This window comes from Zonotrichia leucophrys, chromosome 8, assembly GCF_028769735.1.
Source record: "Zonotrichia leucophrys gambelii isolate GWCS_2022_RI chromosome 8, RI_Zleu_2.0, whole genome shotgun sequence".
In the NCBI taxonomy this organism is placed as follows: Eukaryota; Metazoa; Chordata; class Aves; order Passeriformes; family Passerellidae; genus Zonotrichia; species Zonotrichia leucophrys.
In genome coordinates, this window is record NC_088178.1 from 3,850,141 (window position 1) to 3,871,912 (window position 21,772).

General features: G+C 48.3%; 1 protein-coding gene across 14 annotated transcripts in view; it reads right to left on the reverse strand.

Annotated features, from left to right (window-relative positions):
* Window positions 1–873: 873 nt before the first annotated feature.
* Window positions 874–21,772, reverse strand: part of RASAL2 (RAS protein activator like 2) — a 163,744-nt gene continuing 142,845 nt past the window's right edge. For 7 of the 14 annotated variants that reach the window (XM_064719244.1, XM_064719248.1, XM_064719249.1 and 4 more), the window contains 10 exons: window positions 21,168–21,312; window positions 20,079–20,315; window positions 19,213–19,414; window positions 16,720–16,919; window positions 14,682–15,534; window positions 11,299–11,433; window positions 10,027–10,229; window positions 9,503–9,590; window positions 7,578–7,608; window positions 5,492–5,710 (listed from right to left, as the gene is read on the reverse strand). In XM_064719244.1, the coding sequence (XP_064575314.1) occupies window positions 5,580–5,710; window positions 7,578–7,608; window positions 9,503–9,590; window positions 10,027–10,229; window positions 11,299–11,433; window positions 14,682–15,534; window positions 16,720–16,919; window positions 19,213–19,414; window positions 20,079–20,315; window positions 21,168–21,312 (2,225 nt within the window). In that variant the 3' untranslated portion in view covers window positions 5,492–5,579. Of the gene's footprint in view, window positions 5,711–7,577; window positions 7,609–9,502; window positions 9,591–10,026; window positions 10,230–11,298; window positions 11,434–14,681; window positions 15,535–16,719; window positions 16,920–19,212; window positions 19,415–20,078; window positions 20,316–21,167; window positions 21,313–21,772 lie in introns of all 14 variants that reach the window. The other 7 variants (XM_064719247.1, XM_064719243.1, XM_064719245.1 and 4 more) reach the window with 5 other exon arrangements.

Sequence of the window (21,772 nt, forward strand, 5' to 3'; positions counted from 1 at the left end):
GAGTGGCAGGAAATGGGAGAAGAATTTGCACATTCCCATACAGTTTTACACAGTGGAGTAAAGTGGAATGCAAAGCCTTCTGCAGGATAGAACACCTGGGTTTGGGACAGAAAAGCCCAGAGCTGCCCCAGTTTTATTGCTGTACTATCCCAGTGCCATGCAGGGGCTGGAGCAGAGCACACAGGGCAGGGCCAGCCCCAGGGCACTGTGGGTCTGCTGTGGGCATCCTGCAGGCTTTGAAGCTATGGAGAAAGAATGATTCTGGGAAATGCAAATAGACACTTTGCCAAAACACCCCCTTGAGTATGGATTTTACACTCAGTAAGTTCACTGTGGAAGATTTTCCCATTCACTATACACATATGAAGAATAAATGTAAATATCTTAGAATCCAGCATTTGATGTGAACCTGTAAATAATATCCCTCTGCACGTCCATGCCTCCAACTCTGCAGCTTTGGGCTGCTGTGTGAGAATGTGTAATTTAGGAATGGACTGAGCAGGAGAACCGGGCTGATCACACTCACTGGGTGGGTGTGAGGGGAATAACCACAGTAATTAACACACAGAACTCTCTTTTCAGCACTCAGTGAGAAACCCCACGGGCAAAGGAAGCAGAGAGCAGTACTCCCTGTCTCCACAGCTTGTCGCTCTCTCACTCCACAATGCCAGGATTCCCCAGCCTCAGGAGGCAGGAACTGCTCCTGTTCCCCTCAGCCCTTGCTTTGCTGAGGCTGCTCCAGGCAGGAGCTGCTCTGTCCCAACCATTTTGTCCCAGTGGGAATTCCTTCCCCTCCACCCCTGCATTTACACAAACACAACCCGAGCACAGAATAAAGGGGGACTTAAAATCAGTGTAAATTTACAGAGTCCAAACTGTTTAAAGTTAAAGTTTATTTGTATTCTTTGTAGGAATATCAATAAAAGTCCTCAAATGTATCTATATCTGTACATATTACAAGAACCTTCAAAAATTATTCACAGAACAAAAATAAATCTTCTTTAGAACAAACCCAGGCAATGAAATGCAGAAATGGATCTCAGAGACCAAACAGTCCAGTGCTACAAGCATAAAAATACGGCTTGAAAAACAAGTTTATTCCTTTTTAAAGGTGTACTTTGTTGAAATAAAAAATAAATTATTTAGAGCTATCACTGTAGAACAGTTCTGTGTAGTAACACTCTTATTAAGGCCCTTGAGACAGAAAAATCTATTTTTGCAGGTAGGATTCCTGGCAGGCATGATCTGTAAGGACATGCTCACTCTCCTGGGGGTTAACTTACTGTGGAGAAGGAAACATTTAAAAACATCACCCTAAATTTAACTCTTTTTCCTCTGGCAGACCATGCCCACCACTGATGGAAATGCACATCATGGTTCAACTGGGACAGGAATTGTTATCCAGGAACAACACAGACACTTTTGCAGAACACAAGCAGAATTCATCCACACAAGTAAGTATTGCTGACACATTCCATAGACATGGCTGTAAAATTCATGGACTTCCAAGTTAAAAGATGGTGGGTTTATGCAAGCATCAGAACATGAAATGAATATATCATGGGGAAAAACTCACAGCCAAACCAAAGCAATTACATGAATGCAAAATCAACCCCATTTCTTTGATGATTTATTAGATGGATAAATAAGTTATTAGTGATTACACCTCATATTCTCTAACTAGAAAATACACACATCCCTTTCCACGCTCCTGTAGATTCCCTGCCTGAGTTCTGCCACTGGAGAGGAATGTGGCAAAATGTGTAGCTGTATGGATCTGTGCTTTTGTAAAAAGCTGCCCATTTTGGATACACCAGGGAAGTAACAGTTGGTAATTCCTAGATGTGAAATATATTTTCCTTTAAAAAAAGGCCTGAATTCCTACAGTTGCAAAGAACAGGGATTTACAGGATACTGCCTAGGCCGTGCTCCCTCTGTCCTCTCAGAGCCTGTCCCTGCTCACCTCACACCCTGCAGACACCACACACAACCTGCCAAGAGGCCACACACGAGGCTGCTCCATCTCCCTGCCCTGCTGTGCTGGCCTCAGGCGTTTCCTGAGCACTCAGGAAGCCCAGGTGGCTTTGGGGTTTGGAGAGAACCCTCCTAGAACGTGGCCAGCACGGACTGAGACACCAAGATGGGGTGACTTTCCTATTCAGTCTGAGGAACATGAGTATTCCTCCTCCAGGCTATCCAATTTTTCCTGCACTACTTCATCTGTTCCCCAGTGAGAGCAGCAGCTCCTTGCACAGCATTAGACACAGCCATCAGCCTTTGCTCAGAGTGTGAACACAAAGCCAGCTCCCCATCAAACCTTGCACCATTTACTCCCTCAGAGCCCACTGGCAATGAGTCTAAACCCAAACGTGATCAGGCCCAGGCAGGGCTCCTGCTCCTGAGCAGAGCATGGATTTTATCAGTCTGGACAAAATGGGAACTGGCATTTTCACATATTGTCAGCTTGAGGCAGCTGAAAGTTTTCTGGAAGGCTGCTTGGTAACAAACTAGGAGAGACAGCTGCCTGCAGGACTCAGGGGCAGTGTTTTGGGCTGCAGCAGATCAATTCCAGTCTAGCAGCACTAACTCTGCAACCTTCACCCCTTGGTGGCAGAGCTGGAGGAGCACGCCTGGCACCTGAGGGGAGAAACTGGAAAAGCAGAGAAACAACCAACCTAGCAACAAGCTCTGAGACCACAGAGAGGGGTCAGGCTCTGAGAGAGCCACTGCTTCTTCCTACAAGCATCCTACTTGAGATGCTTGAGAAACACACAGGAGAAGATACAGTATTGGAATGATGCACTACCAAAGACTCACCAATACTGGGGCAGGGATTAATTCCTCTCTAAAAATCCAGGCTGAAATGCTGCCTCTACTGCAGAAACCAAAGTGGACACCTCAGCATCAAACCACACAGGTCAGCCAGTGACCTCTGACATTACCAGAGCACTGGGGAGCTCTGGGGAAAGGTGTTTCCCAAAATAATGCTGGAATAACTCTCCTAGAACAACACATCTGCTTCTGCCTTGTTCTGTCAGTGCAGCCCCACGGGCGCTCACCCACACCTTGCTCACACCTCACCCACATCACCTGCACTGTGCCACAAGGGAGCAGTTCACATGCCCATCCCAAAAGGGATGGGAGCACGTTCCCCCATGCTCCAGCTGTGCAATTACAGTACATGGCTACAGGGACATGCAGATCCCACAGAAAGAGCCCACAGAAAGGGTTTGTGTAAAAGAGGCCCTCACGTGACAGCTCAACACAAACTGGAGAAGTTGCTACGGCTGCGATGCCTGAAGGGAGAAAGGAGAAACTCAAAGGCACAGTTTGAGGAATAAAATATCAGAGGTCAGCAAGGATCTGAGCTGGAAGACGGTTTGGAAAGTATGGAAAAGTAACCACTGCTGAGCCAACGCAGAGCACAACCCCAGGTGTGTCAGTGCCACCAGCACCGAGTCCTGGCCAAGCAGCCAGAGCAGCTCTGATCCCAAAGAGCTGAGCATTAACCCCAAATCCCAGCTCCCTGCTGTGCTCCAGAAGGCCTGGCCAGGACTGATGCACACACATCCTGCAGCACAGGGTCTCTGCACTGATGCACACAACACACGGGGGTGGTGATGGTGGCCTGGGCATCGTGACACCAGAGCACACACACTGCTCTGCCACCTCCTGCATCAGCCACAGGGCTGGGGTCAATTCATTTCCAAAAACCAGGCTAACTTAGCAACAGACACCAGGTTTGGGTCTTGGTATTGCCAATAACTCATGCAGGGAACTGGCTTAGACACTCCGGGATTTTTCATGAGACAATCCCACACTGAGGCACCTCTCAAGGTTTTGTCTCAAATTGAAGTAAACTTTTCCAATTTCCACAGCGCGTGAGAACGGTTAATCACACTCGCTGTTATCAGTATGTTTCTGTAATTAACAACTTCAATCAGTGCTGCAATACTTCCATTTACTGTGAGGGTTTGAGGGCTACAAATGCACAGCAAAAGCTGGAAGTAAAAATTCACACTTGACTCCAGAATCAAAGATATAAAAAAAACCAAAAAACCCTCTCTCAGATTAAATATTGTGGCACTTGATGAAATCATGAGAATCGACAATACCAAGCCATTTAGTGTTCATCTGTTACAGGTTGTGAATGTCACTGTCTCCCAGGAGAAGGTCACTTTGGAGCAATATCCCATTCACACACAGTCTGGAATCATGCTTCTATGAAACACAACTGAAAGAAACTGGAGACAAAAACTTAGTCAAAACTCCTGAAAAGAACTGCAGTGTACAGAACTCAAAAAAAATCCCTTTAAATTATCCAGAGAAAGGAAAATTTCAGCAGAAATGGAGGATCTTTCAACAAAGGTGCAGAAAGCACCTTTCATTGCAACTACACTGGCTAAGCAAGTGGCTGAAATAGTGAAAATTAGCAAGCATTAAAATACAGAAATCCTCTAGAAAAAGGGACTTTTGCATATGGAATTTCCTGTGCTGGGCATGGGCACCCTTTGGTTAGCCCTTTCCCGAGAGGATTAACCTGTCTGTTCCTGATGGAGAGCAGAGAGGGAATTCAGGGTGCCTCTGCAGGGGGCGTACAGTAGGGATTGGCTAGAAATCGTTAAAAAAGTATTTACAGGTCTGTAAATCCTCCAAACAGAAGAAAATATAAAACTGCATCAGAACTGGGCTACAAAAGAAAGAATCCTACCACAAAATCCTGCAGATTCCCTCTGTCTGACAGGAAGCCTGACTGTGCAAATTCCAGGAATCCAGCTTGCTGCTGCCACTTTGTACCTTCTCCAGAAAGGCTGTTTTATGACAGAGCCCTATTGGAAGTAGGTACAGGACACAGCAAGAGCCAGTTCTCTTGCTAAAACGTTTGCTATCAAGTTTGCATTCAGCTAAAGACCAGCTGGGGAAGAGGGGAATAAAGCCAGCTGGTGAGTTTTCCTATGGAATTCATTTCACTCCATTCATGTCCTTTGACCAGCCAGTTGCTGCCTCGGGTCACCCGCTGCTCACGTCTCACCCACAACACACACGCACACACACCCCCTCTTCCTCCTCCCAGGACTGCAGTGCTTTCAACAAGAGAAAAACAACAACATCAACAATAACAACAACAACAACATAATTATAATAATAATAAAAAAAATAGCAATAATTAAAAAATCTACAGTATTCACTTCCTTTTGGTATATTACATTGGCATTTTCTGTACACAACCCAAGAGCTCCCTCTATTTACACAGTGATCCACAAGAACGTACTCTGGGGAGCCTGGTTCTCCTGGCCCTGAGTGGGGAATTAAAGCCCACCCTTCAGAGTTGCTTTTCAATTTTATTGAATGTACAATACTATCTTAAAACAATTTAAAATACAATTTTAAAATACAACTCTAAAACAATTTTAGAACAATCTTCAAACAATACAATCTTCAAACAATACAATTTTCCTTTTACAGAAGAACTATGTGCAACAATCAGTGACGGTGAGGGGTCTTGGCTCTGCTCCGTCTTGCTCTTCCACGGAGGTGGTTGGCAGCACCTGCAGAATTAGAAACTGCTGTTCTTAAATTCACCATTCTCCGTGATGGAAAGCTTGGGAGGGTTGCCATTCCGGACGTGCATGGTGTAGCGCTCCTTTACCTGCGTCAGGGCACTCATCAGGCGCGTGTTGGCCGAGTCCAGGAACACGATCCGCTTCTCCTGCAAAGACACCCCACAGCGTCAGCGCTGCCGCCCGCCCTGCCTGGGAGCAGCCTGGGCTCTGGCAGAGGCAGCAGGGCCAGCGCTCCCTGCCCACATGGGCTGTCTGCCTCTTTCTGTTTTTGGGGTGCCACGGGCTCCTCTGCGGCCGCTCCGGCCCTCCGGGGCTTTTTGTGCGACGAATCCGAGTTACAGCGGGGAATTGATCCGGGTATCGAAGCTCCACCCAGCCAGGCAGGGTTTTGCCACAGGGGAGTGGGAAGGGGTTGGTGTTAATAACCAATAATGGTAGCCAATTTCCATATTACATTTTAGAAGTATATTAGAAAAACAGAAACAGGCAGCAGAAAATAAAAGTGGTGTGGGGGAGTTTCATCTGGCAGAGAAAAGTGCAGGTGGTATCTGCCGACCATTGTCTCTGTGCTTTGGATGGAGTGTGCTCAGAGTAAACTCATGGGATGCTTGAAATAAATAAATAAACCATAATAAAAAAAAAAAGCAGATAATGGCAGCCTGCGGTGACGGTGCAACAGCAACACAGAGAAGCAGCAGCCAAAGCTAACGCTGAGGGTTACTGGAGGTGAGGGGGAGAGGGCGCTGTGGGTGGAGGGGAGATGCCATCGACAGAACACAAAGAACAAACATGGAACACGCTGCTCCTAAACCCATTCCAGCTCGGGGGGCTCCTGGGCTCCTCGAATGCACGTGCCTGGTTGATTGTCCTTGCACAGAACGTGCCAGCCTCCACTTGGAGCAGGCAGCTCAGGGATGTGTGCTGCTGAATTGACATAACCCATCACCAGACCCAGCCTGCTAACAGTGGGATACAGCACTGGAGGGGCAAGCCAAGGCATAATCAGAGATGACAATTTCCATCTTTCCCCAAAAAAATAATAGTAATGCAGCTGCAGAAAGCAGTGCTAGAGATAGCAGGAAGGTTACTGTGCTCTCCATGACACCAGCCGATTGGCTTTTGTTCTTTGAGAAGGGAAAATGTCTAATTTGCTCAACCAAAACAAGTTGCACGTGGGAACTCTTCCCAGTCCAGCCCATTGGGAAACAAAATGGAGGGAAAAATGATGCACGGAAGGCATAAACATTAAGGAACAGTTCAGACACACTGCTCAGGAGACTCACGTGCCACCACAGCCCCTTGGGATTCGGATCCCAGCACATCAGTACATGCTACAGCACTAATCAGCAATGTTTGCTTTTCTCCCCCACAGGGCTGAGGGCTGGGTGCAAAAGCAAAACAGAATTTAAGTCCTGCTTCTGTTACAGCCCTGAAGATGCTGAGCTCTGTGTAAAGCCAACAGAGGAGGAAGAGGCAAAAGGCACAAGGACTGCCTTAGCCCTCCTCCCAGTCCAGCTGATGGGAGCAGGGAGAACACAGAGCCAAGGAGTTACAGGCCTCTCCTCCCAGGCTGAAATGAGCCCTGCAGAACACAACTGCCTCAGAAGGAATGTGCTCCGCAGCCAGGCAAAGCTCCTACTCCTCCAACTGTATTTCCCCTGGAACATACAATTTAAAATGAAAATTTTCCTTCTGAAACTTTTCCAGAAACATTTCTAAAAGATCTTTTCAAAGAGTTGAGAATGAAGGGCTGGGTGTTTTCAGACACTGCTGAGCACTCACTGAGCCAGTCTGCAAAACAGCTGGAAACCCACACTTGGAAAATCAATCTGAAAAGCACAAGGTTGGTGAGTAGAGGCATCTTCTCACTGAAAGGAAAATTGGATCTACCAGGCACGTCTCTGTAACATGCTCAGGGCACAGGGAGCAGGAGGAGCTGGAATGGGTAGGAGGTCAGTGTGCTGGGCCAGGACTGGGTACTGCTCAGCTAGAGAACTGATTGGGTTTACTTGCCTGTTGGAATTATCTCATCCCCATTTATGACCTGTAATTTAACACAGCGGAGATGTCACTTGCAATAGCAACCGGGCCAGTTCTCTTTGCAGCTGCGCCGCTCTGAGGAGACTCTGGCCAGACCTATCCCTGCTCAGGCTCCAGAGCCAGAACAGCTCGTGTCCGTGTGCATGGGGGCAGTGCTGGGAGCTGCCCTGCACCCCTCAGACCGTCCCAGGCTGGTGTCCCTAAGCACAGGGTCCCAGGGCACTGCTGCTCCTGGCAGCCTTGAACTCTTCAGCCGGGTGTGACGAGCCAGGTTCCAGCCCCACTCAGTGAAATCTCACACAAAAAAACACCTTTCTTTTTCTAGCCACTGAGAATCAGACTAAATAAAATCTTCCAAGCACGATTTCAAGGGATTGCTACAGAACCCAGCAGACACCTGGGCTCCCCTGGTGAGTCTGCTCTGAATCTTTCAGCAGTTTCCTCCTCTGCTCAGGTACTCGAGGAAGGACAGTGACAACTGCACTTCCCCCATGCACTGCCTGACAGTGAAGCAGTTGAGGTTTGCCAGTGACCTTGCTTGACCAAGAAAAAGAGAAATCATTAATGCTGCTGTTTTGCTCCTGTTTTTTCACTGGTTTTTCACTGGTTTCCACCACAGGTGATAAATGCTGCATCACTTGATGAAGTGTGACCGAGGACTACACCCTTCCAGCCTTGAGGGTCTGAAGGTCTCACAGGTCAGCAGTGGTGCCCTCTGCCAGCTGGTGACACTGGGATCACAATGGTCCATGCTCCACCTTGCTAGCCCATCACCAACACCAAGGCTGAGAGCCTCCTGGCACACACAGGTAACAGGCAAGTTTCTTACTCAGTCCCAATCTCTTCCCTCCCAAAATCACTTTGCATGTTTGCCCAGTTTCTTCTTGAGGCAGATAAAAAAGATATCCACCCATTTCAGAATCCAGGCTGCTGCCTGGATGAGCTGCCATTCCATGTCTGTAACAGCAAGATGCCCTGACTGTGCCTAGCTCCAAAAAACACAGCTCTTTGCTGCTTTATATTTTCCCTACAGTTCCAGAGGAGTTCAAGTGCTTCTAATACCCCAGTGCCATGTTTAACCATGTTCAGCTGAGACTCCCACCACCATTCTTTGTGTAGGGAATAACTTAGGTTATTCCTGAAAAAATGATTAAAGAAGTTTCCATATGGAACTACGGAAAAGCCCAGAAGCAGGAAAGAGACCCTCCAAATGCAAATACCACAAATGTAAACATGGCAGGCAGATACAAACCAGTCCCAAGTTCTGTTGTGGGATCAGCACAGACACAGAGGAAAAGCTGGAATGACCCCCCAGGATACACCCACATGCACTTCCCACTGGGTTCCCCTCCCCACAGCTGCCCAGGGTGACCGAGGTGGGAGCTGCAGGTTTGTGGGAAATGGGCATTTCCCAGGACTGCCGGGATGGCCAGTGGGTGAAATGCCACAAGTGACATTCCCAGGACAATGCTCCATTGCAGCATTCTCTTTCCTGGACTCCACTGTCCAAAGCCATGCTGTTGCTGGCACAGCTGAGATGCATGCACATGGCAGCTAAACTATGCTGGGGTGAGGCACAGCTTCCCACACGTCCCAGGCCCACACTTGGAACAACATCTACACAATGCACTGCTAATCCTTTACTCCCTTGGGATCTCACAAAGCAGCAAAGGTTTTGGAGACGTGATCAGTCCTGGGATTTGTTGCCAGGCTGCCTCAAAGCCCAGGTCAGACAGTATTAAATAAAGCCCAAAGTTGTCTCAGGGAGGCAATAAGTGACCTGTGTCACACTGAGGGCTGATATGGCTTGGAGGTAGAGAACAGTGCTGGGGCAGGAGAGAGGGGCCAAGAACAGGTTCTACACACAGGTTCTGGGAGATCCCAAGCTCTTTACCTACCTGTGCATCAATGATTTTCTGCTTTGCATCAATGACTGCTTGCATCTCAGCGTGATCCTTTTTCAGCTCCTCTTCAACAGCCATGAGTCTGATGAGCAAAGAGAGGGACAAATTAGGACAGTCTAATATTATTCCCAAGTGTTTCAGGTACTCTGGCCTGTTGGTTTGACTTCTCTGCTTCTCCTGGCTCTCCAAGAGAAGAATTCTGCTGCTCTCAGGAAAGCTTATCTCTCCATATGACACTCCCAGTTACCCAACTTTGTTACTTTCGAAATGGACATTGCCAAAAATGCCACTGCTCTGAAAAACTGATTTCATGTACGGATTCCAAACAACAACAAAAATAAAGACCTAGACTCAGAGACCTAAGGTAAAAATTCCTAAATATTTTCTTTTACCTTCCTGACAATCTCAGGCAAGTGTCCACACTGCATTCCCATTTCTTCAGCTCTGAGGATGGAGTTGCACAGGAGAGCTGCTTGTCTTGTTTGGAAAACCCAGTCCTGAGCTTCCCAAAGGCTCACCTGCTGATGATACTTTTCATCTGGCTGTCCTTCTCCTCCTGCTGCCTGCGCAGCCTGTCCTCGCTGTCTTCCAGCCGGGATTTGTAGTCTGTGAGCAGTTTCTGCATCTGCTGCTCCTGCACCAGGAGCCGCCGCTCGTACTCCTCCAGCCGGCGGCTGGACACGCGCAGGCGCTCCTTCAGCTTGGCGATCTCCTGCTCGTACTGGCAGCCAGGGAGGCACCAGGGAGTCAGGGCAAAGGAGAAAAAAGAAGAGATCAGATCCTTATAATGCTCTGCTGCTCTTTAGGGGAGTGTTGTTGTTTGGGAACAATGGAAGTAAAAGAACAACAATGTTGTTGTTTTAGGGAAAAATGGAAGTAAAAGAAGTGAGAAGCAAACATAGGGGCAACCAGAGAGAAGGAGCATCCAGCTGCTCCCACACTGTGGGGTATCACTCTGCAGCACAATTCCAGCAGTCAGAGGGCTGGAATTGCTCCTCAGCCCTGACAGGTCACATCTTGCCTTACTTCAGACTCTAGCAGTTCTCAGGCAGATGCTGGTGACATCTGGAAATGGATCTGCTAATTGCAGAAATGGCCTGGGCTGCCCAAACTTACAAACCCAGACCTGTGTAGGACCCAAATAACTCACTCTTCAGGACCTAATCAATCAGGGTAAGTCAGAGCAAACCAGTCACTGCAAACCAGAGCCTTGGCTGAGCTTTTGTTCTTCTTGTCTCTCTGGGCAATCATTTCTGCAATAGTGCCATGAATCTCAATATATTGCTTTGTTTTGGGTTCATTCCCCTTTCCTAACAATCCTATGTTTCTGCTTCTTTGTCCACTAAATGTTCTCCTCATTCCCTGCCTTCTCAAAATACCAGACCTCTTACACAACAACTCCATCCCCACAGCAACACATGACTGTGACTGTATTTGGAAAAATGGGATCTACTTCTGAAAAAACACACACTTTCAAAAACAGACCATGCAGATTTCTGTGCAGCTTAGAAACCTTGCAGTACCTGGGTGGCAGGCATTTGCCTCAGGAGAAGCCCAAGACAAACCTGACTGCTGCTACTGATGAAAGCTGAGCTGCAGCCCTGCACAGTCCCTGTGCAAGTCCTAAGCCATGCTCAGTGGGGGTAACAATCCTGATTTACTTTATTTACAGTGTTAGTGATCACTGTAACCAATATAGGCTGTGTGAGAATGTGTGACACTGTGACAACAGGACCTGAAAGTCCCTCTGAACTCGCTGTGGGGTGCACAGCACTCAGAACCAAATCTACCTTCTCAGCATGCTTGACTTCATCCAGGCTCTGAGTCGTGTCCTTCTTGGTGTCCTCGTACTGGCCGTTGTTGAACACCCACGCCGCCGTCCTCTCCACCGGGGACAGCGTGGCCGAGTCCACCGGTGACTGCACCTGGGGCAGAGACACCTGGCTGTTGGCATCCACCAGACAAACTGTACACTAACCAGCTCTGACATCCAGCTCAGCTGCAGGAGAAAGGTACCCATGGTTCTGGCAGCCTCAAAGGATCCCTGGAAGGTCTCCTGCAGGGATACTCCATCCTGCCCTGACTTTGGACCTCCAGGACCTACCTGAATGTCTCTAAAACCAACCCACTTTAGAAATTTTTCTTCCTCTCCAAGTGAGTTACTCTGAAAAAGTTCTTGTTTCCCAATCCCATTCACATGCACCTCTTCCCTTTGCCACGCTGTCAGCAAGGCTTTCTCACCCTGCCACCTCCTGCACAGAGAACACACAGGGACAGAGCTCTGCTCGCAGCGTGCTCAGGTGAGACAGGCTGCTTTCCCTGGAGTGCTGAGGAGCTGAACTTGGGAGCAGCTTCCTCAGCCAGGCTGGCACAGGCTGCAGTGGAGCCTGGGACTGCACAGTTGATGTGGCAGGGAGGTGTGGCATGATCCCAGCAGTGCCTGCCAGGTTTGGATGGTCCATTGCAGCATAGCTGCCCTGCCAGGGCCAGCTGTGCTGATGGGGGGAAATGTCCAACCTCTCTGGAGGCTCTCTCTCCCCTCTTCAAGGGAATCCAAACAGGGAGCCAAGAAAAGAGACAAGAAACTCTCTGCCTGGCTGGGGAAAACACGGCTTGTAACAAATTCCAAGCAATTTTCACACACAAAGACAAGTTTATAAGCGCAGGAATTAGCATAATGACTCCTGAAAGAGCAACATTGTCCTATGTTTTTAGAAATGCAAAAGATCAACTTCTCCCCAACTGCAGCTTCTTTTTGTGCCCAGGCAGCTCTTCAGCTCCCTGCCTGGCCCAGTGGTGCACCCGAGTGCACTGTGCTCCCTGGCTGGAGCTGGTCAAATCCCAGTCTCAGCCAGGAGCTCTCCTTGGGGGAGGAAGAGCTGCTTTAGGAGCCAGGGATCATGTCACCCTCCTGCTGTGTTTCTCCTGCTCAGAAAGAAGCCTCAGCAGAAGTGTAAAGCCAAAGAAACGGCATAGGAATTAGGCAAAAATCCCTGGATTTAGGCAAAGGCCTTTTGTGTAGAAGGAAGTCTTCACAACAAGAAAGTTAACAGCCCCTTAGGTGTGGTGTGGCAGCCTGGCAAAGCTCAGTAATTCAGGTTTTTTGATGGCATTTGCTGTCAGGCAGCCAGAGCAAGGGAGACCATGGCCCACGCATGGCTGTGAATGGCTGGAGAATGAGGAGCAGGATGGATGAACACTGTCACCAGCCACTGGAGCTGCAGGGGACTCAGACAGCAGAAAGGTGACTATAAAATACATCCCCAGCCCTGCACCAGACTGCTGAGCAGCAGCAAACCTGGCCAAACAAGCTTCCAAGTGTAGGACAGAATATTTCCAGCAGCAAAATTGTGGAAGCTGTCAAGACCAAGTGAATGGTAAGTCACACATTCGAATGGGTTACAAGTTATTCTCCAATAAAGGACAAAAAAAAAAAAGAATTAGCCTGCTAGGATCATGTATAAATTCCCCTCTTTGCCTCTCTTCCAGAGGAACACACTGACATTTCTGTTCCCACCTACCTCCTGAATGGAAATGGAAGGCAAAAAGTGACCTCTCCCAGCAAACAAAGGGCCCAGCTCTATATTCAGAAACAAATGGGACTTGTAGAGAACAGAGTCTAATAATTATAACGCCCACAAAACATGCCTAGAAAGAACATGCCCAACTTCTCTTTTCTCTTTCTCTTTTTTAAACAAGAACAGAATTCCACAAGATTTGCAATTAAAAGGATGCAATGGAATTTGCCTTGAAAAAAATGTTGGCCACTCCATTTGGCACCATTCAAGACGTTGTTCATGGGTGTGGGGAAGGAGAGAACAAATTGATTTCTCTGGATGAAGCAGGAGCAAGCACTCTAATGAATCCAGTGGAAACAATTAGTACAGAAAATACAGTGGGAAAACAAGTGGATGCACATCCCCTGCACATTTATCCTTGTTACTGGCCTAAAATGTGCTACCAGAACCACACAAGGTCTGGTTGAATTCCACAAAAAACCCCTCACCTAGCCATGCCCCTATGCCCCACTGTAAACACACACTGCAGGGAGTACAAACACACACACACTTCAAATAACAAACAATTACTTCTTTGGGTATTACTAACTTGGCATACTAACTTTGGCTTGTGATTCAGTGTTTCTGGTCTCATACTTCAATGAACTTGAGGTATCAAAGTAGTTTTGAAGCCCTGATTGCTCCTGGGTTCCCAGGTTACAGAAAACCCAGGTTTTTCTGTAACATTCAGGAGTTTGCCAAAAAAGCTCTGCTGTCAGGGAACACCAAGAAAACCTTGGGCACAGCAGAGGTTGTTCTGCCACCTTCACCTCACAGCCCAAAGCCTTCCCCCTGCAAGAGCTCTGACCTGCAGATCATGTTTTCCACCTTCACTGTAGCATTGAAATACTCACTTCTTCTGTAAAATTAAACTAATGTAGGAAAATATTTTCATACACAGCAAATCACAACAGGATTGTTATTATTTTTTTTAAAGATAAAGGAATGTTGGCTTTTTGACAGGAAAACCTTGATTTATAGTTGCCTATGAGCAACTGATAATGTGCATTAGGAGTTGGTAGATATAAGCATTCCTTTCCACAAAAAAATTTGCATTATTCATAGTTTGGGATGATTAATGAAAAAGCAGCAGTTTTCTGAGGAACAGCAAGAGATTGCTTCATCACGGTGAAATATGGATTTCTCCACACTTTAGACAACTGTGCTTATTTGTTATTTTGGCAGCAGTTATCCTGTGATGTTTTATCTTTGTTCATTTCCCTGTTTCGAGGCAGCTCTGCTTTTAAATTAGCACCACAGGGCAAACACAGTCTCACGTGGCGATCTGAACTACCACTACAAAGCTGCTCCTGGTTTTTTTTCCCTTTGTATTCAGGGAAATTTTCCAGCTCTGTTTCTTACAGCAGGTTTGCTGCTACCTTAGTAAATGGAAAACAGTTGTTTTTTCCTTCGGATTTAGTACAAAAGCATCCCAGTGGCACAGATAAGGTGGCTTGCCGAGCTTGTGAGAGTGACAAGCACGATTATTCCTTACACTTGCTGCTATTGGCCACCGGTGTAAGTGCTGCTATTATTGATGCAGCTTAGAGGTCAAGAAAGCTTTGGAGGCCAAGGGCTGAGCACCAAAGCCGAGGCTGGAGGCAGGGCTTCCTTACCTGCTGCGTTTGCTGCCGCTGGATGGCGCGCACCTTGGGCACAGGGCTTTCCCTGGAGGACGAGGACTGGTGCCGGGAGCGGCTCCCGTTTTGCACGGGCTCGGCGCCCAGGGCCCCCGAGGCCCCCGAGACACTGCCGGTGCTGCGCAGGGAGGGGCTGTGCGTCAGCGTGTGCAGCGTCTTGGCCCTGGTGCCCAGCACGGCCTGCTCCATCTTGCGGATCTGCGCCTGGCTGCTGCTGTTCTGCCGCGGCAGCACCACGGGCACGTGCCGCTCGGGGCGCCGCGCCGAGTCCTCGCTCTGCGAGCTGCGCTTGGCCGACTCCTCCAGGCTGCTGTTGCTGCGCCCGCTGGGCTTGAAGTCCTCGCTGTTGCTGCGGCTGCGGGAGCTGGCCGTGCTCAGGTTCTCCGGGCTCGAGTCCACAGAGGCCTTGGCCGTGGGGGGGCTCGGGTTGTTCAGCTGGTACACCGGGTTTTGGAAGGAGAGGGGCCGCAGGCTGCCCTGCTGGTTCCAGGCTGGGTGCAGCGGCCTCCGCACCTGGGGAGCGCTCTGGGGCGTGCTCTGGGTGTCCCACAGCTGCTTGATGGTGGCCACCTGGGTGACGGAGAGCTGGCTGCCCGCCAGGCGCAAAGGCACGTCGTGCATCATGGAGGCGCTGTCGCTGTGAGCTGCGTGGGGGTCCTGCAGGTCCATCAGGGAGATGCTGCGGCCGTTGGGCAAGACACTTACCTTCTCATCCTTCTCTGAGCAAGTCATGCTCTGGGTGGATGCCTGCTGAACCAGCAGTAAGGTCTTGCCCCTAAAATGTCCATCTACATTTTCCTGGGTTGGAGACTTCAACTTGTTTATGTCACTGTGGAGTGGAAAGGGATTTGGTTAATTTTTGAGCAGCCAAGACCCCGAGAGATCTGTCCCAGAGAAGTCTTTCTACCTCACTTAACCTCCCCCCACTGAAAGCTTCAAGGAGCCAGACTTCCTTTTATGAGCTCTTTGTGTGCAAGTCAGAACACACTCTTGCTTAATTACCGCTTATCTTGGAGAATGGTGTTTGATTCAAGAAGTCCTTCATCTTTATTTTTTTTTTACAGGTGAAATCTAAACCATTCCCACTAAATCCTCCCCCCCTTAATCACTTCAGTCTCTAGCAACACTTCAGATGCCATTTAACCCTTTGTCATTACATAACAAGAGATGGGACAAAAGGAAATCACCTCAAATTGTGCCAGGGATGGTTTAAATTGGACACCAGGAAACATTTCTTCACCCAAAGGATTGTCAGCACTGGCTCAGGCTGCCCAGGCAGTGCTGGAGTCCCCATCCTTGGAAGGTGTTAGGATGTGGCACACGAGGACATGGTTTAGTGGTGGCCTTGGCAGTGCAGGGCTAACAGTTGGACTTGATACTTTTAGAGGGCTTTTCCAACCTTAATGATTCTATGACTCTGTGTATTATGGAGGTCTTTAAATTCAGCAGGAGCTGTGTGAAAGCTCCTTCAGAGCTGGATGTAAGCTCAGGGGGCATGTGACAACCTGGCCCTTGTACCTGACAGCTCAGGTACTGCAGCAGCTGAGCCCTTTGGCAGCTCTGCCATGTCCCAGCTCCAGATAAACAGCTGTTACAGCATGAGAAATGCTGCACGAAGCACAGGAGGGACTAATTCTGCTGTTCCACACGCAATAAGTTTCACCTACAGCTCAGTATTTCCATTAGCAGCCTGATGGCCAGAAGGAAACACCATGGCTAACCATGCATTCAGGCTGGCAGTAAATCACAGAACTGTTTTTTTATCAGCTCAAGTCATTGACTCCCAGAGATGTGGTTGAGTCCTGGCTAAGTCCAAAGCTCCAGGTGCCCAGTGCCACCTTGTGCACCTCTTACTGGGATGGTCTATTCCCCGTGAGAGAGTTCCCATTCCACAGCTCAGGTGATGAAGCCCCCAACCCTCAGAACCACAGAATGGTGTGGGCTGGAAGGAGACCTCAAGGATCATCTCATTCCAACTCCTCACAGCTTTAACAACCCCACAGCAGGGACGTACCCATCGCTGGGGTCCTCAGTTATCTTCTGAAGTCCCGAGGAGAGACTCCCAGCGACGTTGGGGCTGGAGCTGTGCTCCGTGAAACGCTTCAGCTGCTGCTGCGTGGGGGTGGGGCTGCTCATGGATTTTGTGATATCCGCAAGAATACGGGGGAGAGGTCCCAGTTTTGCCACGGTTGCCTGTAGGAAGGAATTTTCACCCTAATTGGATACAAGCACCACGACATCCGGCGGGTTTGTGATTTTTTGGTACCGATGCACAGAGGGATGGAGTGGAAGGAAGGAGGGTGGGTGGTTGTGTGCGGGTGTGCCAGGATCGGAATGCAGTGTTATGGAGCAGCGCAACGACGGCGACCAGATGGATGGAGGAGACGAAACGGGGTGCAGCAGACATTGAGGAAAGAAAAGGAAATAGAAAAGAAATTAGGATTGACCCCCAAAAAATAAAAATCATGCTCAATAAAACAAAACTACTGCCATTCCAATGCAAAACTATCATGCAAAGCACACTGGGTCCCGGGTGGGTGAGGTCAAAGTGAAAACTACGGCATCTGCTCATTGAAGGGCATTCAAAGGCTACAGATTCAGCTGGTGGGGGAACTTTCCAGGCAAAGGGGGTCATGTGGTAAAGGAAATGCATGCCAACAGATGAGGGGGATCATGAGAGGATTGAGGGTGATGGGGAAAGGGAAGGTTTTCATTTCATAAGCCTTTCAGTTTTGGTATCCTGCATGGATGCCATCTCCGTTTGCACTGTTATCAACAATTAATTAAACCATTCTTCCCTACCCAAACTTGAAAAATAATTGCATGAGAGCATCAGTGATCCTCATCCCAATATCACCCCATCAACATGGGGTGAAATGTGTGGCTCCAATTACAGGTTAGCTCAGTGCTGGCCGGGCTGAGGGTAAGAGCAGCTGGCCTTCAGCAAGGAAGGCTGCTCCTGCAGGCCCTGGCTGCTCACCCCTTTGGGCCACTGCTGGGAGATCAGCTACAGGGCATCTCCAGGCTCCTGGGACTGCAGGAAAAAGGTGAAGGAGCTGCAGATTTATTAAAAAATTAAAATTCTGCTACAAAACCAATGTTCTTCTCAAAGATACCCTTGTTTTCCCCAAAAGCAGGTATTCAGCCAGTTTGGCTCCAGAGAAAGGTCTTTTTACAGACACTTTCATACAGCACTGTGGCTATTAAAATCTCCTAGGTGGCTCCTCTCCTTATTTACCAGTCATTCCCTACAGTAAAGCCATAATGCATGTAACTTTACCCCTTAATTCTTTTTTAGGAAACCACTGTACCAGCTCCCAAGGGCCTGCTAGGATAGATCCATACATCTAACCTACAGAAAGGGCCATGCAGATCCATACATTTGGAATCTACACTGTCTACATGGATGAGGTAAATTGAAAACCAGCATCATAACTTATTATCAAACTAAGATTAATATACAGACTGTCTTTTTGAGGCAAGGGCATTTCAATTTACTCTGACAGACACAACAAGCTCAGATTTTTGTTTTTTCTTTTAAGTAATGTACAGTGAAAAAACAGATACACAACCAGTAACTACTTTGGCAAACCCTAATGCAATAAAAATTGAGTGCATTGCTATTCACCTTACTTCTCCAGTTTCAAAAGAAAGAATAATATACATGGAAGATGGACAAAATAATGCATCTCTAAAAATTGAAGTATGGAACAGTTCCAAGCACTTAAAAAAATAAAAATACTCAGTTCAGCTTTTCTGGGCCTTATCAACTACATTTGCTACCAACATTTTAATGATCTTGGTTCCTGCAAACCCACATAGCCAAGGAAGATCAAAGTTCTGCCTTTCCTGCTTCTAGAGCTAAAAGGAAGCAGTGCTCATTGCTGGTGGTGTCTGCTGGGATGAGAAGGACAGAACCTGGACCCTGCACAGGAGCCAGCCCAGGGCACAGCAGAAAGCATCTTGCTCTGCTGCAGGATGGCACTCGGAGCAGATCCAGCCTCTGACATGGCATTCCTTGAGTGCCAAAACCAAAGGCTACGGAAATGAGAGCATCTCAGCAGGCTTTGGATCGGGCTCTTGATGAGAACAGCTCCACAGGGCCAACTCATTCCTCCATCAGAACAGGGGAGGGCCTGCTGTGCAGCAAAGCACCTCCCTCAGCACCACAAGGCACAGCAACCTGGCCTTTTCCTCTCCAAATGCCTCACTTACGAGACAGGATGGGCTGCCCAGGGATTTCAGGTCCACTTCCAAGCAATGCCCTCAGCACCTGACCTTCCTAAAGGCTCTGCAAAGTGCCTGCAGTGCTGCTGAAGCCCAACCACCTCACACACCCTGCTGCAGGGCCTGATCTGAAACCACAGATGGAGCAGCTGTGAAACAGCACCATCACACATTCCCCTCCACACATTCCACTCCTGCCTTCCCCTGGAACTCCCCAGTGTTTGCTGTTGCCATAGAACCATCCCTGTATTCTCCTTCCAGGGCCTCCAAACAGCTTTACCTTATCAAGCTGGGACACAACCTCCCAGAGGAGGGAATGCAGCACCGAGAGCTCCTTGCCCAGGTCGATGTAGCCGTCGTATCCAGGCATGTTGGAGATGGTATCTGGGTTAGAGAGCTCCCTCAGAAAACGCTGCATTCCTCCCCACTCATGTTCCAAAAACTCATTCATGAAGGCCATGTACTCTTCCTTAATACCAAACCTGCAGGAAAGGGAGGTGGGGGGAAACCCAGTCAATAACCTCCACACAATATTCAGAGTAAAAGTGCTTACAGACAATTACTTAAACACTTTACTTTAGACCTGCCTTCCTGAAGATTTGGAGTACCTTCCAAAAAAAAAAAAAAAAATCAAAATCTGAAGATTTTGAAGTCTTGGAGGGAAAAAAACCACATGGACAATTTAAGAGATTCACTGCTTTGTTGTACTTACTTAAATACTACTACCTCACTGTTAATATTACAAATCACACCTCTCCCTGCTCCCTCCCACACATACTCTTTCTCTCCTCCCATGTAGGAGATGTGCCATGCCCTTTGTATCATTCAGCTGAGAATTCTGGAGGGAGAAAACATGAAAATCATGATCCTTGAAACAGCAAGGATCTTCTTTCCCTTTGAAACAGCACAGAAAATATGGTAGTGCATGACTCTTCTTGGTTTTATGCCGTGTCCCCTCCACAGAATCCAACACACTCCAGTCTGCACATAAGGAGAATTTATCTGAGGTGTCTCAAGCGCTCACATCCAAGTGAGAAGATTCCCCCTGTGCTAAATCTGGCTTCAGTCTGCCACAGAAGCAGCTGCCTGTGGGCACAGCCAGGAGTGGGGCACGCTGCAGGTTTTGGCTGCCCTGGCAGCACCTACTTGGCGAAGTTGGCGAGGTTCTGGATGACCTTGGCGATGAGGGTGAGCGTGCGGGAGGTTTGGTCGTCAGGGTACTCCTGCATCAGGTTGAAGAGGCTGGGGGACATGATGGCAGGGCACAGGAAGCGCAGGAACAGCGAGGCGCTGATCAGGCGCTCGCTGATGTCCTGCTTGCCCCTGTTCAGGCACTGCTGCTTCCAGGAGGCAAACACCTCCTTCAGCTCACGAGGGAACACGCTGGAAAGAAAAAGAAAACCAAAAAAAAGAGGAATTAAATTGCACTGGCAACGAGATGCAAGAAGTTGAACTGGTGATCAGTCACTCGAAAACATCAGCTCTTTTTTACCTCCCCTTTTTTTCTCTTTCTCTCTAGGCTAGGTAATGTCATTAAGCCTCTATTCATAGATCCCCATTTAATCTGGTGGCACTTAAGTAGTCTTTAAAGCACCCCTTGTTCATCTGTGTTAAGTGAAGCCATTTCCAGACAGGCTGATTTGCAAGCTAGAACTACTTATCCATTGCTACCCTGGAGCAAACAGGGTATTAGAATACTGAAAACAAACGAGCCAAACTGAGCTCATCTCCATATCTGACAGTTTTACCTTGCTTGTTAGGCTCTCAATATTATGCCTTTGCTTCATGCCAAAGCAAAGGCCCCTCTTCTTCCACTGCTACTCAGAAACAGAGATTAATAGAAATCTCCCTGCCAGTGCTTCCTCTCTGTGATCTGTGTTCAATTCCACACATCTGAAGGGTCTAGAAGTCTTCTGTACACATCAGCTTTTTATGGCAAGTCCAAGCTAAGCTATTATCTTCTTCTTTTATTCCCTCCTTATCCAGTCCCACTCAGTATGTGCTCCCTTGGCAGGGATTTGGGGAGGTGTGGTTTGTGGGTTAGGACCCCTCAGTCTGGGCACAGGTTCACCTGCGATCTGGAGTTATAGGCAGGAAGGCAGTGAGGAGAGGGCACAAAGGAGGATGGAAGGGGCTGTGCCCCTTCCCTGTCCCACTGCTGCTCCCTCACCCTCAGAGGAGGAACAGGCACCCCTGAGCAAACAGGGACAAAGGGAGGGAAGGAAGGTGCCTTACCAGTAAGAATTGATAATCTTGCAGAAGACCAGCTCACAACACATTTTCAGGTTGCACTGATGATCTGCTAATTCACTCTGTGAGCACCTGCTGGGATCTGCTTCACAGTTTTCATCTGACTCATACACAGCCTTGATAAACTCCCCTGGAAAAAGGGAAGAGAAGGAACCAGGGTAGTTACAAGAAAAGCCTACTTGACACACCTTTAAATCCTGCTTATGTCTTTCCCTGGCAACTGCCTGTCCTGCTCTGGGTGTCTGCAGCTCAGCCTCCAGACACCAGCTGTTGGGGACACAACTCCTCCCAGCCCTTCCCCAGCACAGCACAGCCTGGGCTCTGATGCTGCAGCCTCTGTGCCCTTGTGTCCCCAAGCATAGGAGCAAAAACAGGATGGCTCTGCTTAGCAACCCTGCAGGCACTTCCCTTATGGCCTAGAGAGGAGGATTTGACTTGGTATTCAAACAGCGTTATCAACTATGAAATTATCCACAGTCCTAGCAATGAAGCTGTGTGCTATATGTCTTCATAATTTCCCCAGAAAATGCTCTGGCAATGATATTTATTTATATTATTGCTAAATCTGCCCTTTTTTTTAATTTTAAAAA